Source organism: Desmodus rotundus, chromosome 6 (assembly GCF_022682495.2).
Source record: "Desmodus rotundus isolate HL8 chromosome 6, HLdesRot8A.1, whole genome shotgun sequence".
In the NCBI taxonomy this organism is placed as follows: domain Eukaryota; kingdom Metazoa; phylum Chordata; class Mammalia; order Chiroptera; family Phyllostomidae; genus Desmodus; species Desmodus rotundus.
In genome coordinates this window covers 113,010,917-113,027,477 of record NC_071392.1, presented here as the reverse complement: position 1 = coordinate 113,027,477, position 16,561 = coordinate 113,010,917, and the positions used below count along the sequence as shown (strand labels likewise).

General features: G+C 48.0%; 1 protein-coding gene across 2 annotated transcripts; it reads right to left on the bottom strand.

Moving 5' to 3' along the window:
• Positions 1 to 133: 133 nt before the first annotated feature.
• Positions 134 to 15,119, bottom strand: AHCY (adenosylhomocysteinase). 2 transcript variants are annotated; one of them, XM_024559530.4, is made up of 10 exons: positions 14,968 to 15,119; positions 10,883 to 11,073; positions 9,681 to 9,756; positions 8,168 to 8,317; positions 6,950 to 7,062; positions 6,286 to 6,493; positions 6,107 to 6,194; positions 5,890 to 6,007; positions 4,878 to 5,072; positions 134 to 927 (listed from the first exon to the last, which is right to left on the bottom strand). In XM_024559530.4, the coding sequence occupies exons 1-10, from the start codon at positions 14,993 to 14,995 to the stop codon at positions 796 to 798; spliced, it is 1,299 nt and encodes a 432-aa protein (XP_024415298.2). In that variant the 5' UTR covers positions 14,996 to 15,119; the 3' UTR covers positions 134 to 795. The 2 variants fall into 2 exon arrangements, with proteins under 2 accessions (XP_024415298.2, XP_024415299.2); XM_024559531.4 differs by lacking the exon at positions 14,968 to 15,119 and adding an exon at positions 14,213 to 14,633.
• Between the last annotated feature and the right edge of the window lie 1,442 nt (positions 15,120 to 16,561).

Here is a 16,561-nt window from a genome sequence, read left to right as displayed (position 1 = left end):
GGGATTATCTATAATAAAGGCTCAAACTTCTTTTAGGCACCAAAATTTTTATTTAGTTACCTTCCTGCTCAAACATTATAAGCATTATACATATAAACATTATAAACCAAATTAATCTCTTTTTGATCCAGGGTTGTGATAGGAACCATTACAAAGTGGTGGCAGATGTATGCCTTTTAAGATACTTTGGCCCCTCTCAACCCCTGGCTGTCACTTCTCTTGTCCTTTCTCGGCTATCCCGTAACAGTGTATTTTATAACCCCTGTAAAATAGGGACTGAAAATACCAACCTCATTGTTCTGAGGTTTAAGAGAATGCCCAGCACTAAGCCAGACTCTCAGGAGCATTCAAACTCCAACAGTTCCTCCCTGCCCACTGGTATAGCTCCTTCTCATCTGTCATGGGCCGAGGAGCCAGTGAACCTGTCAACCAAGAACATGGGTACAATATCCATAGGCCAGGTGAGAGGCAGTAAAGTGCACAGGCGTTGTGACCACCACTTCCAACTCCCAGCCTAAGGAAAGACTGAGTGAGCAGTTCCAAAACCCCTGAGCTCCTGGTTCCCATGTGTATCATGGTGACCAGGGCTTGAGGGGGGACTTCTCAATTCTCCTTGCCACACATGAACAGTATGAGGGATGTAGCAGAGGCCAAAGACTGAGTGACCAGCCCCAGGGAGTCAATGGGGGACATTAACAAACCATTCTCAAAGTTGGTGCCATTTGCTCTTGGGGAAGAGAGGTGGGACATGGGCAAGGACAGCAGCTAGAAGAGAGAAAAGGGCAGGCCTGGTTCTCAGTAGCGGTAGTGATCTGGTTTGAAGGGGCCGTCACGAGGCATGCCCAGGTACTGGGCCTGCTTCTCAGTCAGCTTGGTCAGCTTCACGTTCAGCTTGCTCAGATGAGCTTCAGCTACTGCTTCGTCCAGCTACGGAGAAACACAGGAAGACATGGTATCAGGACCATGCTCTGGAACCCTGACCTGCAACCAGCTGCCAGTAGAGGTAAGAACTGTTCTGCTGGGGTATGTGCCGTGTGTTACACATATTACCTCATCCTGTCCTCAGTCAGCCTCAGCAGATGTGTTGGTTTTGACTGTCCTCATCCACCAGACGGAGCCATGCTACACCCTCCCCTCCAAGTAACCCTGGGGGGACCATCAATTACATTTCCTTTCTCACCTTCCACCAACCCAAGAAGCTAGGGCATTTTTTTATTTTCTTTTTTTAAAACGATTTTATTTATTTTAGATTTACTTATATTTTAGAGAGAGGGGAAGGGAGGGAGAAAGAGGAGAGAAACATCAATTGGTTGCCTCTTGCACATCCCCAGCTGGGAGCCTGGCCTGCAACCCAGGCATGTGCCCTCACTGGGAATCCAACAGGCAACCTTTCAGTTCTCAGGCCCACACTCACTCCACTGAGCCACACCAGCCAGGGAAGATTTTATTTATTAATTTTTAAAGAGAAGGGAATGGAGAGAGAAAGACAGGGAGAAAAACATTGATTGGTTGCCTCTTGTATGCCCCCAACTGGGGACCTGGCCCACAACCCAGGTGTGTGCCCCGACTGGGAAACGAAGCAGTGTCCTATTGATTCGCAGGTCAAAACTCAATCCACTGAGCCATACCACCCAGAGCCAGGGCAGTTTTCATAGTAGGGTCTCTCTAATTTCACTGGGATTCCTCAACTGGGAGGGTATCAGTCTCAGCTTGCTAATGTTAAGTCTATTTGACAAGTGAAATGAATGTTCAAAAAAGAGAGAGAGAGAGAGAGAAACACAGAGCTCCAATAAACATTGAATCCCTAAGCCCACTGCCTGAATCTTGGATTCCTCCATTATATAGTGTGGGGCAAAAGCAGGTTTACAGTCATGAGTACATGAAATACAGCTTATTCTTGTATTATCATTTATTAATTATTGAATTATTTTCCATACAAACAACTGTAAACCTACTTTTGCCCAACCCTGTATAGCCAATAGAGTTTATTTTCAGATTAAATTAGTTGTGGTGGTTTTACAATATGCCCTTAACTTCTTTGTCTAGAAATTCACAATACTTCTTCCTTCAAGAGGTAGAGCCTAATTCCTCACCCCTTGAGTAACTTACTCCTAATGAACAGAATAAAGCAGAAGTGATGGTGTGTGACTTGGAGACTAGGTCCTAAAAGACACTGCAGCTACCTCCTTTCCTTCCTGGACCACTTACTCTGGGGAAAGGCCAGCTGCCATCACATGAGGACACTTGCCCAGCCCTACAGAGATACCCATGTGGCAGGGAACTAAGATCTCCTACCAACAGTGAAGTGGTCCTTCCAGCCCCGGTCTGGCCGTCAGACGACTGCAACCTCATGAAGAACCTCAAGTCTTCACCCACCAAAGTGCTCTCAAACTCCTGACCCACACAAGCTTAAATAATAAATGTTTATTGTTTTAAGCCATAAAATTTGGGGTTAAATTGTTATTTAGCAACAGATAACACCAGTTTAAACAGGGTTTCTTTCTACCAATTGCCACCAAAAGGATCCTGACTACTAAAAAATTGCCATTCTACTTTACAAATATAGAAATCAAGGCTCAGAAAGGTAAAACCACTTGCCCAAGGACACATAGCTAGTTACCCTCAGAGCTACGATTTGAACCCTAGTCCAAAACCCCCAAACTTGTCTCAGGCATCTCAACTTATGGCTTCCAAGGCAGCTTTGAAAAGACGGAACAGAAACCAAGGAGGACAGAGGCTGGGGTTAGATAAAGCCAATTTCTAAGTCTGACCAGTGCTGAAATGCATAAAAGGGGTCTGAAAAGAAGGGGAAGTGTTTGCACTTAGAAAAGGGTCAACTGTGTGGGGGGTGGGGGGGTGTCTCACTTTCTCAGTTTCTGGCTCTGGGTGGGGTCTCTATCTCGAATGCCCCAAGTCCCATCCTATGATGATACAACAGGCTTGGACCACAGCTCAGCCCCGAGAACTTTTGCATTTCCAAGTGGTTTCACATCCACTCTCATCAGACCCTCACAAATACCCTTAAGGAGGGCAGGATTTATTTGTTTTAACAGATGAAGAAACTGGGGAGAGGCAGGCAAAGATGTGAGCAGAGACCAGCCCCACATTCATGTTAGTCCTAGAGGCAGAATGAAGGTCTCCAGTTCCCAGAGTACACGTTGAATCCTCCTTTAACTCGGCCTGGCCTAGCCCTGAACACACTTCTTCCTTCTCTCTGTACCCACACTCAAAAGGCAGGGTATCATAATGGTGAACAACTTGGACAGACAGTAGAGCTGGGTTCTACTCCTGGTCCAGTACTTGACAGCTGTGGGAGCAAGTCAATCTCTGAACCTTAGTTTCCTCATTTGTAGGATGGATTTCTCTTGGCCATTACGAAGATCAGTGATAGACTCCTTGGTGCAAGTCGATAGCTTAATAAATGGCAATTGTTCTCTCTGTTATTGTTAACCAAGGTACCTAATCCCTGACCCACAAATCACAATGTGAGGCATGAAGCAAAAGGTGTCTTATCCCCTATCCACGTCTTGCCATTGACAAAGGAGGTAAGGATGGGGGCCATGTGCTGGGGTGGGAAATAAGATCTTTGCCTTATTACTTCTAATCCTGACCTCATTTCAAAGGCTTGTCCAATTTCTCGCCATATTCATAGCCATCTTTCCTCCAAGGGGGATCAGTTGGAGGTCAAATGGGACTTTTTTAACCCCACAACAAGGTTGGGCACCTGGCAGGCTGCACAGAACAGGATAGCCCTTGGGGCCTTTATAGGTAAAACATCTGGTCCAAGGGAGGTACCCAAGGAAAACTAGGGGGAAAGGAGTTGGCTGGCTCTGGGGACAGATGGCTCAGGCTTTGAGAGGATACCAGGCCTCTTCCTATTTCACTTTGCAGGACCAGCCTTTCAAGGGGTGATAGTAGTAGTAATGGCGACTCCATCACAGCCTCTCCAGTAGCCAAATGCTAGAGAGCAAGAGCTACTCTTAGCATGTAGCTGATAGGGAAACTGAGGCCCAGGCAGGCTATGTGGCAAAGCCATGTTCGCCCATGACACTGGCAAAAAAAAGAAAAAAGAAAGGAAGCCAGGACTAAAACATAGCAATTCTGATCCCTGGGGATGTGCACCTTGCATGGGGTGTTAGAAAGAGCACTGGGTTTGAGGTCAGAAGACCTCTTTGTCATGGTTACCCTGACCACACCCCCACAGTGTGTCAGGTGCTATGCTCAGTGTGTTAGTTGTATCTCATTCCAAGGCCACAGTCCTATAGCCTGCAAGCTGCATATGGCTTACAAACATCTCCAAGTTGACCCACCTGGTTATTTTTCAAAACTGTAACAAGTTGCCTATATTTAAAAATTGAGTATTTTATACAAAGATCTTAATATCTGGCTTCTCTTGAAATGTCAGGAGCCCTAGTCCAATGGGCCTGGGTTCCAGGTTAACAACAGTGAACCCCTCCCTGGGGCATGTGCTCTTCTGTTAGTTCCCCCCAACCCCAGTTCACTCACTCACCTGCCCAGTCCCTGTGGGCATGTGGGTTTGTGACCCCCAATCTAAGGAAACCCTCACAATCCTTACAGGAGGGAGAGGATAAAATAAAAGTCTCAAAGAAATTAACCTGCCCCAGTTAGACAGCCTCTAAGTGGTAAGGCTGAGATTCAAACAGGGGTGTGTCTCCCTACAAAGCCCACACTCCTCTCACCACCCAGCCCAGCCACTCTGGGAGCCATTCTCTACCTTGGGCCTGAGTTTCCTCCTCTGTTAGATGAAGAGAATAATTTCTGCTCTGCGAATACCCTGTGAGGATCTCTAAGAGGGTAGAGAGGTGAACTCTGGAAAACCCTGTGTGGTGAGCCCAGGGTTGGAGGTGGGTACCCACCTTCTTGGGTAGGAAGTGGACCCCAACGGGGTACTTGTCTGGGTGGGTCCATAGTTCAATCTGGGCCAACACCTGGTTGGTGAAAGAGTTGCTCATCACGAAGCTGGGATGCCCCATCGCACAGCCCAGGTTGACCAGCCGGCCCTCGGCCAGCAGGATGATGCGGCGCCCATTCTTCAGCCGGTAGCGGTCCACCTGCAAGTGGGCAGAGCAGCACTGAGGGCTGGTGGAGCAATGCTCCCAGTGGCCACCCCTGCCTCATCCTACCCTCTTGTCCAGCAGGCCTCCCTGCTTCCAACATCACCTGTGAAGGGCCTGCACTGCCCTAGAGTAACCTCCAGCATAGGCCCTGGCACACTCAATAACAGACAGTATTTATCAAGCACCTCTGAGCTACAGATCTCACAGGTCTCCTGTGAGAATTTAAAGATAATTGTAAGGCACTTGACACACGGCTTGGCACATACTAGGTACTCAGTAAGTATTAAGCTAATGTTGTTATTGTCATTATTATTATTACTATTGCCATGTGCCCTGGGCTAAGAGTATACACAAAACTATACGTATAACTATATATATGCACATACAGACAACTCAAAACAGCCCTGTGATTTAAGTACTACTATTATCCCCACTTCACAAATAAAGAAACAAAAATTTAAAGGGTTCAACTTGTCTACAGTCACACACTAAGAAGGAGCTGCAATCTGAGCCTGGACAGTCTTGAGGACAGATCCCATGTTCTCAAACGCCATGCTTAGTAAGTTGAATGTAGTGGCGCTAAACCTTGGCCATACGCCCTAATCATCTCAGAATCTTTAAAAAAGAGGATGCCTTGGCCTCACTCCAAGATTCTGATTTAAGTGACCCTGAAACCAAGCCCTCTTCCCCCCAACCTGCTGCCCAGGTTGCCAGAGCCTCCTCATCTGCCTTTCCTTGGCGGCCAGCCCATAAGCATGACCCCCTCAGCCTTCCACCTGCCTTCCCTGCTGGAAGGGCTGGGACTTCTCACCTGGGGCTTAATGTTCACTTTCTCCACAGCATTCTCATTCAGCCATTTGACATCAATTTCCACATCAAAATGTCCAATGTTACACACGATGGCGTCATCCTTCATCTGCTCAAAGTGTCTATGGGAAACCCAAACCCATGGGAGATCATCAGGGACAAAGAGCAGCACCAAGCTAACCCCTTCCCTCACTCTCCAGGAACCCCTACCTAGCACCTACCTGCCGAGGATGATGTCAATACAGCCTGTGGTGGTAACAAAGATGTTGCCCTCCCGACAGGCCTCGTCCATGGTGGTCACTTCATAGCCTGTGCAGAGACAGTGGCTATGGGTCATTCAGGGTGGCCTTGCCCTTCCTCTGGTCCCCGTGGCTGACAGCCATCCCTCACCCTATCATACCCTCCATGGCAGCCTGCAGTGCGTTGATGGGGTCAATCTCAGTAATGATGACTCGGGCCCCAAAACCCCTCAGGGCCTGAGCACAACCCTTGCCCACGTCGCCATATCCTGCTACCACTGCCACCTTGCCCGCAATCATCACGTCTGTGGCCCGCTTGATGCCATCCATGAGGGACTCCCGGCAGCCATAGAGGTTGTCAAATTTGCTCTGAAAGGAGAGGGAGCAAGGTGACAATGGGGGCAGCAAGGCCCTGGGGCCTCAGACCCTCTCCCAGCACCTAGGCCTGGTGGGCCTTGTGCTGATCATCTATGACTTCTCCCCACCAGCTAATGCGCTCATATGCCTCTCACTCTGATCAGCCCCAACACCTTCTTGCTAGCCTTTCTCTGCTGGTCCAGAAGGATTCTTCAGGATCAATTACTAGGAGAGATTGCCAGTCAGAGAATCTGCTTCACTTTCAAGCTCTTGATGCCCAGCTCTCACTGTGTAGTTCTTCTCCTCTTTAATATACTAATTACCCTCAGTCTACAATCTCCTTCCTCCCCTCAAATGAGACCTTCAAGTACCTAGCCTGCAGCCTTTCTGGGGGTCCTTCCTGTGGGGCTTACTCCTGAGCTGCACTGAGAGCCAACAACTAGAACTGTCATTGCCTTACAGGCTCACCTTTGTGACGGAGTCATTGACATTGATGGCAGGAACCTTCAGGATCCCATTAGCCATCATCTTGTATAGGTTGTGGACGCCCGTTGTGGTTTCCTCAGAGATACCTCGGATGCCTGAACATGAAGGGAAGGGGTGAGCCTCAGGCCAGGAAAGGGCTGCCCAAGGGATTGGACAGAGGAGGGGAGCCCTCTGGAATGAAGCCCCAAGAGCCTATACCTTAATTCACCAAAATCCCTCATCTTTTCCCCCTAAAGCCACTCCTCTATCTGAGTTCATATCTGTGACTGATACCACAGTCCACACAATCATCCATCACCAGGACACTCCCAAACTTCCCAACCACTTCTGAACTCTCCATTCCCGCTGCCACTGCCCTAGTCCCTGCTACCATCATCACTTGCCTGATCTCCCAGCAACAATCCATCCTCCACACAGCAGGCATTTTGAACATGTACATTTCCAGAGAAATCTTTTCTAAACCCTCCAATTATTTCTATTTGCTATTTTTATTTGCTCTCAAGATCAGGCCAAATTCTTTTATTTATTTATTTATCCTTACCCAAGGACATTTTTTTCATTGTTTTCAGAGAGAGAGAGGGAGGGGAGGAGAGAGAAAGAGAGAGAGAAAGAGAGAGAGAAACATGAATTGGTTGCCTTTTTGTATGCACCCTGACTGGGAATTGAACCTGTGACCATTTGGTCTACAGGACAATGCTCCAACCAACTGAGTCACATCAGCCAGGGCTGAAGCCAAATTCTTTTAGCCTATTAAGTACTCACACATCTGGCCTTCACTAAAGTTCCAGCCACATCCTATAATACTCCCTCCCAGTGAAGGAAACTACTATGCTGGCTTCCTGTTTCCTAAAGAGTCAGTCCTTTCTTGCCTTAGGGCCTTTGCGCTCACTGCCTCCTTCACCCCACTTTCCTCTCTGCACTGCTTTTAACAAAGCTGACTCATTCCCAGCCCTGACTTGCACTTCCTCTTGAACCACCATCTCAGCCAGGCCTGCCCACCCACCCTGCCATCCGACTCCCACACCATCAGAAGTCAGGAGGCCAGGCCCCAGCATGCCTGAAGGGACCTGCCATCCTCCTATCTTTCACAGAATCTGCTGCTTGAGGTGCTGGGAATCCTGCCAGGCCTGCTGCATTCTCATGAGCAAACAGGCTCCATCTACACTGCCAACACCCAGCCTACACATCCACCCTACTCACCCGACAAGAGCTGTGGGTACTTGGTGTGGATGAGGTTGGTGAGGTCACCGCCGTCGTCCAGAACCATGTTGAGAGGCCCATCCTTGAAGTACAGAGTCTGCTCAATGCACCACAGGTACTCTTCATCTGTTTCACCCTTCCAGGCATACACTGGGGGGTGAGTGGCACATCAGGGTCTGCCTTCCTCACTGGTACCTGCTCCAGGGAAACTACCTGGGCCAATACTATCTCCTTCCTAAGTCCCATGCCCAGGCACCTCCAGCCTCTCTGAGGACTCAGCAGTATTAAGAACACAACTTGGAACCATAGGAATCTAAGTTCAAATCCTGCTTCTGCACTTGCCAGCTGTGTGACTCTGGGCAAATCCCATCACCTCTCTGAGCATCAGTTTCCTCATCTGTGAATGGGGAAAACAGTATGGAATAAGTGGGATTGATGCCAGATATAGGTAATTGGAAATATTTACTTTCCTATCCCCTTCTGTCTGGGCCCCAAGGACTAGAGCATCAACCCACTGACCAGGTTCCAACTCAAAATGCTGGGACAGGGTGCTTCAGGGGCAGGGCGGCAAACTAGGTGGGCCCACAAGGCAAGATCTAAGGACTGTTCTGCACTGAAAGGACTTGAGGGCCCCACAGTCTCTCTGGTAGGTGATCTTAGGCAAAGTCTGGCCAAAAAATTACTAATAGCAGCTACTATGTATGGAGCACTTTCTCTGTGCCAGACATTACTGCCAGTCCAGGCTCCTCCCATCACATGGTATGACTAGGACATGTGTTTAGGGCTCCTATGAACCTCCTGTGAGCAAAAGCCACCAGCCAAGCAGGGAAGGCTACCCCTCTGCCTAACTGGGGCAGATGATGATGGCCTTAGAAACAAAGAATTTCCCAGAAAAGTGCCATGAAGCCCAACCAAAGGCTAAGAAATGGAGACATGCCTATCCGGCTCCAGTAAGTCTCTGGACAGATCCTCCTGACCTTTTCCTCTCCGTCTGAGGCTAGTTAGGACTCACTAATGTCCTACTTAATCACCATCAGAAACTACCACTCCCTTCCACAGGCCCAGGAAAACACATGCCAATTTCTCCAGCAGCTTATGAAAGTTCCTCCTAGTTCTGCTCATTCCCCAGCCCCCCAGACCATCATAGCCCAGGCAATGAACCTCTGGGGCTCTTTTTCTGACCAGTAGTCCTCTCCCATTCTTTTGGAAACAGACCCACTTCCTTTCTTTAAGCAACTTCCCCTCCTCCACACCAAGTAGTTCCCAACTACAAAATCCTGCCCTTGTTGGTCACATGATTTACACTGGGACAATAAGCACCTCCCATAAAATTTTAGATGACAGTAGGACAACATAGCTCTTTCCTATGGGTCATTAGGCTATGGAGTTCTGGGGAGAAGTCTAGAGTGGCCATGACTCTTCCCTCTTGCCGCAGGGAAGCCTGACACTGTAGGAGTCAGTGAAGCAAACATGGAAGAGGGGAGGCCCTACCCCAGCAGCAAGCAGGACTCACCTGGAATGCCAGCCTTGGCAATGGCTGCTGCTGCATGGTCCTGGGTAGAGAAGATGTTGCAGCTGGACCACTGCACCTAGAAGAGCCAGCAACATGGACTAGGGTCACTAGGAGCACTAGGGTCACTAGACAAGGACAAGGAAAAGCCCTGGAACTAGAGGTGACAGGCTTGTGATCTAGGCCCAGCCAGCTCTGTGAACATAGAGTGGGAGCCCTGGTGAGTGAATGGGTGTGAAAGTAGTGACAAGACCCAACTTATGTTGTGTAACATCACTCTGGTGCTGTGGAGAACAGGCTCACAAGGAAGCAAGGAGACAAGTGAAGAAGCTGTTGTACGAGGTCAGACTAGAGATGTAACAGTAGCAGTGGAGGTGATAATGGGTATATTTTGATGGCTAAGCTGACCAGATTTGCTGCAGGATTAGTTGTGGGAGTGAGAGACAAAGAACAGTCAATGATGACCTGAGGTTCTTGAACTAAGAAAACCTGGAAGGCTTAATTTCCATTTGCTTGTGTGGGAAAGACTGCAGAAAGGGGGTGGAGAGTGGCCTATGAAATCATGAATTTGTTTGGACATGCTGAGGTTGATATGTCTATTAGATCTCCTAGTTGATATAACATATCAGCTACTGAATATATAAGTCTAGATTTCTGGGGAGAAGTCTACGCTGGTACATTTTTCTGGGAGTCATCACCATGTAGATAGTATTTAAAACCATAAAATCAGATCACCAAAGGTGTGAATGTTGAAAAGAAAGAAGAGGTCCCAGGACTGATCTCTAGTATAGTCTGTTAGTTGGTTTTGGCTGCTATGCCCTGCCCTCTTTAGGAAGATATCTAGATTGGAAACTCCTAAAGAGGTTAAAAGAGCTGTCAATCACACACACATGACCTAGGCTGAACCAATCAGAACACCATCCTTCTGGCAGCCATGATTGGTCCAGAGCAGGCATACAACACTAGAGGGACCAATGAGAACCAGTCCTTCCATGGCCCAGTGGGATGCTGGGTCTGAATTTTTCCCACCAGAGCTCCTCAATCAGGAGGATGTGAATTGAGGGCAGTTAGATGCTATCTTCCCAGTCAAAAAAAGAATTTGCACAGCAGTCACCACAAAAAGTGACAAGGCTGGCACCCCAGCTGGGCCTGAGGGGACACCACACTGGATTTCCCACTTTGCATGGAACAGCTACAGGCCTCACCTCAGCACCCAGGGCGATGAGGGTCTCAATGAGGACCGCTGTTTCAACGGTCATGTGCAGGCAGCCGGCGATGCGGGCGCCCTTCAGTGGCTTGGAAGCTGAGTACATCTCCCGCATGCGCATCAGGCCCGGCATCTCATTCTCGGCGATGTCCAGGGCCTTGCGTCCCCAGGAGGCCAGGCTGATGTCAGCTGCAGGGGCAGGATGGATGGCAGTTCCATGAGCAGCTCATCCCACTAACCAGGCTGAGCAATCTATTCACTGACTCACTCATTCAAAAAGGATTTACGGAGCTGAGGCAGTCAAAAAAGAAAGGCATGATCCCTAGCTAACCTCAGCTTACAGTCTTCTGGGAGAATACAATTAATCAAAGAATCATAAATGTACATGTAACTAATACAGGTAAGTACCCCCTTGAAAAATAGCTATCAGCACACACACACACTTCCCACTGCCCTTTCTGCTGCCACCTACCAACTTCCTCATTCCCTAACGACTTTAGTTCCCCACTGTCCCTCCATCTTCCACATCATCACTCTTGCTGACTTCAACAGTCGTTAGTGACATTATTGACCATCTGAGATTCAGCACAGTTCTTTGATCTCCTTAAAGGTATGAAAATGCTTCTCCCCCATTCCTGATGTTTCCACATGGAGAGAACTCATCTGTGTAAGTGACACTCTTGGCTCCTCTCTGTCCCAGGGGAGGTGGAGTGACTTGTCTGATTAGTAAACTTGGGAGGAATAAATTGGGCATGCTCAGTTCATCTCTCCCTTCTTTAGCAAACAAGCACCAGCCACCCTTGCCTGCAGGAAGCATGTTCTTCCACAGAGACCTACCCAGGCCCACCTCACCTGAAACGGATGTGTAACTGAATTTTGGGGTTCAGTTAGCAGGATCATTAGACTTTGACACTAATCTACATTCTCTGGCTTCAATGTTATTAGTAATGAAGTTTTATCTTGGCTTCTATCTGCCACCTTAATGTCTCAAATTTGTCCAACTTCTCAGGCAAGAAAAAAGGATACTATTATGAGCTTTATAAAATTTACGTTGTCACCTCCACCCTTCTGCTAAAGTAAAAAACAAATCACCATTGGCTTCCCTAACTCATGAATAAAATCCTAACTCCTCACATGGCCTCATGGCCCTATCCACATGACTGCCGAGCTTGTCCACCCACCCCCCCACCTTCATTTTCCCCTTCCTAGCTGCTTAACCACACAGATCTGCTTACTGGTGGCCTTCACACAAGTTAAGCTCATTACCACATCAGGGCTTTAACCCCAGCAGTTTTCTTAGCCTGGATGGCTCCTCCCCAAGCACTTGCTACAAATCTGGCACATAGTAGGTGCTCAACAAAAACCTGGAAATAGGAAAGAACTTGGTATATTCCTGCTGGAGGAATGGAATGAACCAGGGTGACTCTAGTAGAGGGAGCAGGATAAATCAGGATTTTATTCCCAGTAAGATGGGAAGACTAGAGAATTTTAAGGGGAAGTATTGTACAATATCATGACTAGTTTGCCTTTTCAAAAGACCCCTTTGGTTGCTGCATGTATCTATGGAGCAAGAGACCCAGGAAGACCTGTGAGGAGGTTGACCAGAACTGGGTGGTAGCTGTGGAAATAGAAGTGGACACAACTCCTAACTTATAAGATAGGGACAATAATATTACATTACTTGTGTACAAGTCTGTCCCAACCTCATCCTTGAGTTACCTTTGTATGTCCAGTGCCCAGCAGGACCTGGCACAGAGAAGCGGTCAGCAAATGTTTTATTGACCATATCTGTTGTTAGGACTGAATGAGAAAAGGTCCACGAAAGGGGCTGGCACAAGACAGGGGTGGCAAAAAAGAAACAAATCTAAACCCTGTACAACTTGCAGCATTGACCAATGAGAAGAGGGCCCAGAGAAGGGTTTGCCCCAGGTTCCACAGCCAGTCAGTGGCAGAAGTAGGACTGGTGGCCAGGAAGAGCTAGAACCAGAGGCCTTCCCTAGGCTCCTGAGAGGGGCCCAGCAGTAGTGGACAATGGCTGGGGTCCTATCCTGCTAAGCTCTGCCCCCTCCATCACCATCTGTCCCTCTAGCTACAAATAACTCCACTCCCCTCATGGCAACTATGCCAGCTCCATATTTTCCATGGATCCCTCAACCCCAAGGGCACAGGAGGTCTGGCGGTCCAAGCTCTGGGGCTTTTGGTCCTGCAGGAGTTGAGGACTTGAGGAAATTGCAGGAACACCTGTGCCAGGACAAGCCAAGATAGCAAGACCCTCTCTGAGCCTCACTTTCTTCATCTTAAAGTGGAATTAATCATCCCCAACCTGGCTGAGTCCTGAGGATTAAAAATGCCATATGGTCAAAGTCTGGCACAGTATGCCCTCCTCAATGGGGGCTTCTTCCCTCCAACCCTACCCAGCCAAGCTACCTCACTTCCAAATGCAGCCTTCTCTCCTCCCACGCAACTCAATGCCCTCAACCCTGACCCATTGTTCTCTTTATTGCCTCTATTCCAACTCTGCCACTAATGTGACCTTGACTTAACCTTTCTGGGCTTCAGTTTCATCATCCACAAAAAGGGACAACAGTCTACTCTGGCCACTACTTCATAAGCTACTCCTGATAAGTTATTACAATTGATCCTTGAACAACGCAGGGATTAAAGGCAATGACCCTGCTCAGTCAAAAATCTGGGTATAACTTCTCACTCCCCCCAAACTTCAGTCATCCCTTGGTATCCATAGGGGATTGGTTCCAGGACCCACCCATGTAGATATCAAAATCCAAGGATGCTCAAGTCCCTCATAAGGTCATTATAAAATGGCATAGAACAATGCATTCAGTTGGCAATCTGCATGGGCAGATTCTACCAACTACTGATGGAAAAATACCATGAATGTGAAACCCAGAGACATAAAGGGCCAACTATATATTTATTGAAAAAAGCCGCATATACGTGGACCCGCGTCGGACAAAGAATCTCTGCAAATCACTTCCCATTAAAGCCTCAGTTTCTTTCTCTGTATAGTATAATGGGATAAAATCCATCTCTTAAAGATTATTCTGTTAATACATGCAAATCACCAGATACACAAGTGCTCCATAAATGTTCGATGCCTTACTCCAGGTTTAGGGTTGTCTTGAATTTACTTAAAAAACTTGCTAACCAACCTGAACCGGGTGTTGTTCCAAGCGTGCTCACAAATATACACTGGTGAAAAAGCGTACTCAGAGGCCTACAGGGCCTGGGTTCATATACTGCTCCACCTCGTCCCAGCTGTAAGATTATGGGCAAGTTACCTTTATTGCCTGTGTCTCAGTATACTCACCATAAAAAGAGGAAGTAAGAGAATAAAATGAATTAATCTAGAATAAAGGTAGAAGGGGGAGCCCAGCCCCCAGTAAACGCCCAATAAACGTAAACTATACATCAGCTTCAATCCATAGGACAGCAGGAAGGATTTTTCTAACCACTCCAAATTTTCTTCCAGATTCTCTGCAGGACTGTCCCTGTTGGCCAGGCGGGTGACCCCTCAGGTTGAGTAAGAAGCCCAAAGTCCCCTGTGAACGGACCAGCGGCGGCCTTGGGCTCGCTCTCCAAGCCTCTCCTCACCGGCCTTTTGGGGCTCCAGTACCCTCGCCTTCCCTGTAGGAGGCTCAGAGAGGCACCGGCTCTCGTCCAGGACCACCCAAGAGGCCGGTCCAGACCCCGGAAGTTGTTTCCGGACCTCCTAGCGCAGATTCTAGCATATGCCAGCAGTCCCACTCCGCCGCCAGGCGCGCACTCCTAGCCTGCCCCAACGGGCTCTGTGTAACACACGCCGCCGCTTAGCGGCACCGCAGTCCGCGACGCTGCACGGGCCTCGCGAGATATGCCGGGATTTGTAGTCCGCGGACGCCTACAACGACCAGCTGGACCCGGCGCGAAAACTCCAACCCCCAGGCGGCCTCGCGCAGTCAGGCTCGCGCCCAGCCAAGCGATTCAAGGGGGTCTTGAGACCCCGAATTCGTCCCCGCGGCCTCCGCCGTACAGGCCCCAAGGGGCACAGAACAGAGGTGGCCTGCTGCATGTCCTGGAACTCACCGACTTTGTAGGGCAGTTTGTCCGCCATGCTGACGGCGACTCCGCACGGAGTGATAGACAGAGACGAAGGGGGCCGGGCCTTAGTGCGGGTATCTGAACAGGGCGGGCCGCACCGGTGAGAGATGTGCGCCTGGCGCCCGCGCCTTTAAATATCTTCCACTATTTGCATATTCATGATCCCGCTTGGATCGAGCCCTTCGGGGCGGGGCCCAATGCACAAGGGCGGGACTAAGAGCCGAACTTCGTTCTCTGCTGAGAAGAGAGCAGGTTTTATCCCACGTGGATCAGGAAGGGAACGAGAGAGCGAACGAGAGGCCGTTCTTTCGTTCAGCCAGTTAATCCGACATCAAAACCGAGTACAATTGGGATTACAGCCAGTTCACTTCCCTGAGCCTCAATTTCCTCATTGGTAAAATGTGCCGAATGATATCTACCACACAGATTATATGGAAATTTGCAATATGTCAGGTACCTAGAATTACAGACCTTCCACCCTCTTCCAACCTAACCACTATCCTGAGTTTAGGTAAGTTTGTATGCGTTTTTATACTTTTACTACATATGTTTAAATCATTGAACGCTTCATAGAATTTTTGTGTTTAAAACCTTTATATAAATGGTATCATACTTCATTGACTGAATCCAATAGATGTGCCTCAGCCTGCATCCCGACCCACCCATGTGCCCTTGGCTTCCACTGTCCTACCTCTCCTCCCACTGTTCACAGGATTCCTTATCAGGCCTTAGCAACTTCCTCCTTCACTAGCGCCTTCAAGTGTTGATGTTCCCTTTTCCTCTTATTCTGCTCTATCTTCCTGGGCCATCTCACCCACACTTATGGCCCTTGTGACCACATATATCCAGGTAATTTAAGTGTCCATGCAATAAAACGCTGTCTTACCCCAGGAGCCACCTGTTTCCCTTCTCAATCACATGCTCCTCCCCAACCCTGGAGTTATCGCTACAGTGAACTTTGTCGTAATCATTTCCCCATCACTAAACAATACGTTGTTTAGTTTGACTGTTTTTTGCCTTTTTGTACATGAAATCATACTGTATATATTCTTCTGCAACTTGCGTTTCTCTTTCTTGCGTTCTCTTGCGTTACTTTTGAGAGTCATTTGTGTAGATGTTGAAAGCTGTGGACCCATTTATTTTCATTTTTGTATAACCCATTTATTTATTCATTCAATTATCGATGGACTTGGGGTTGTTTCAGTTTTTGCTACTGCTTAACTGAAACAGTGAGAGAATACTGCTCTAACATTCTGGGATATATATATCTCTAGCAGTCGAGTTGCCTGAATGTATATGCTCCTGTCCAACTTAACTAGGTAATATGAAACTCTCAGCGTGGTTGCATCATCCACATTCGCAGCAACAGTGATAAAAATTCTTGTTTTATGCCCTTACCAACACTTCCTTTTATTAATAATTTTTTATTTATTTTTGGTCAACCTGGCAGGTGTGAAATACCTTATTGTGGTTTTAATTTGCATTGCTTTGACTGTTAATGAGGTTGAACATCTATTCATATGCTATAACCCATCTGGGATTCTTTCTCTGTAAAAGTTCCATGTGTGTCTACCTATTA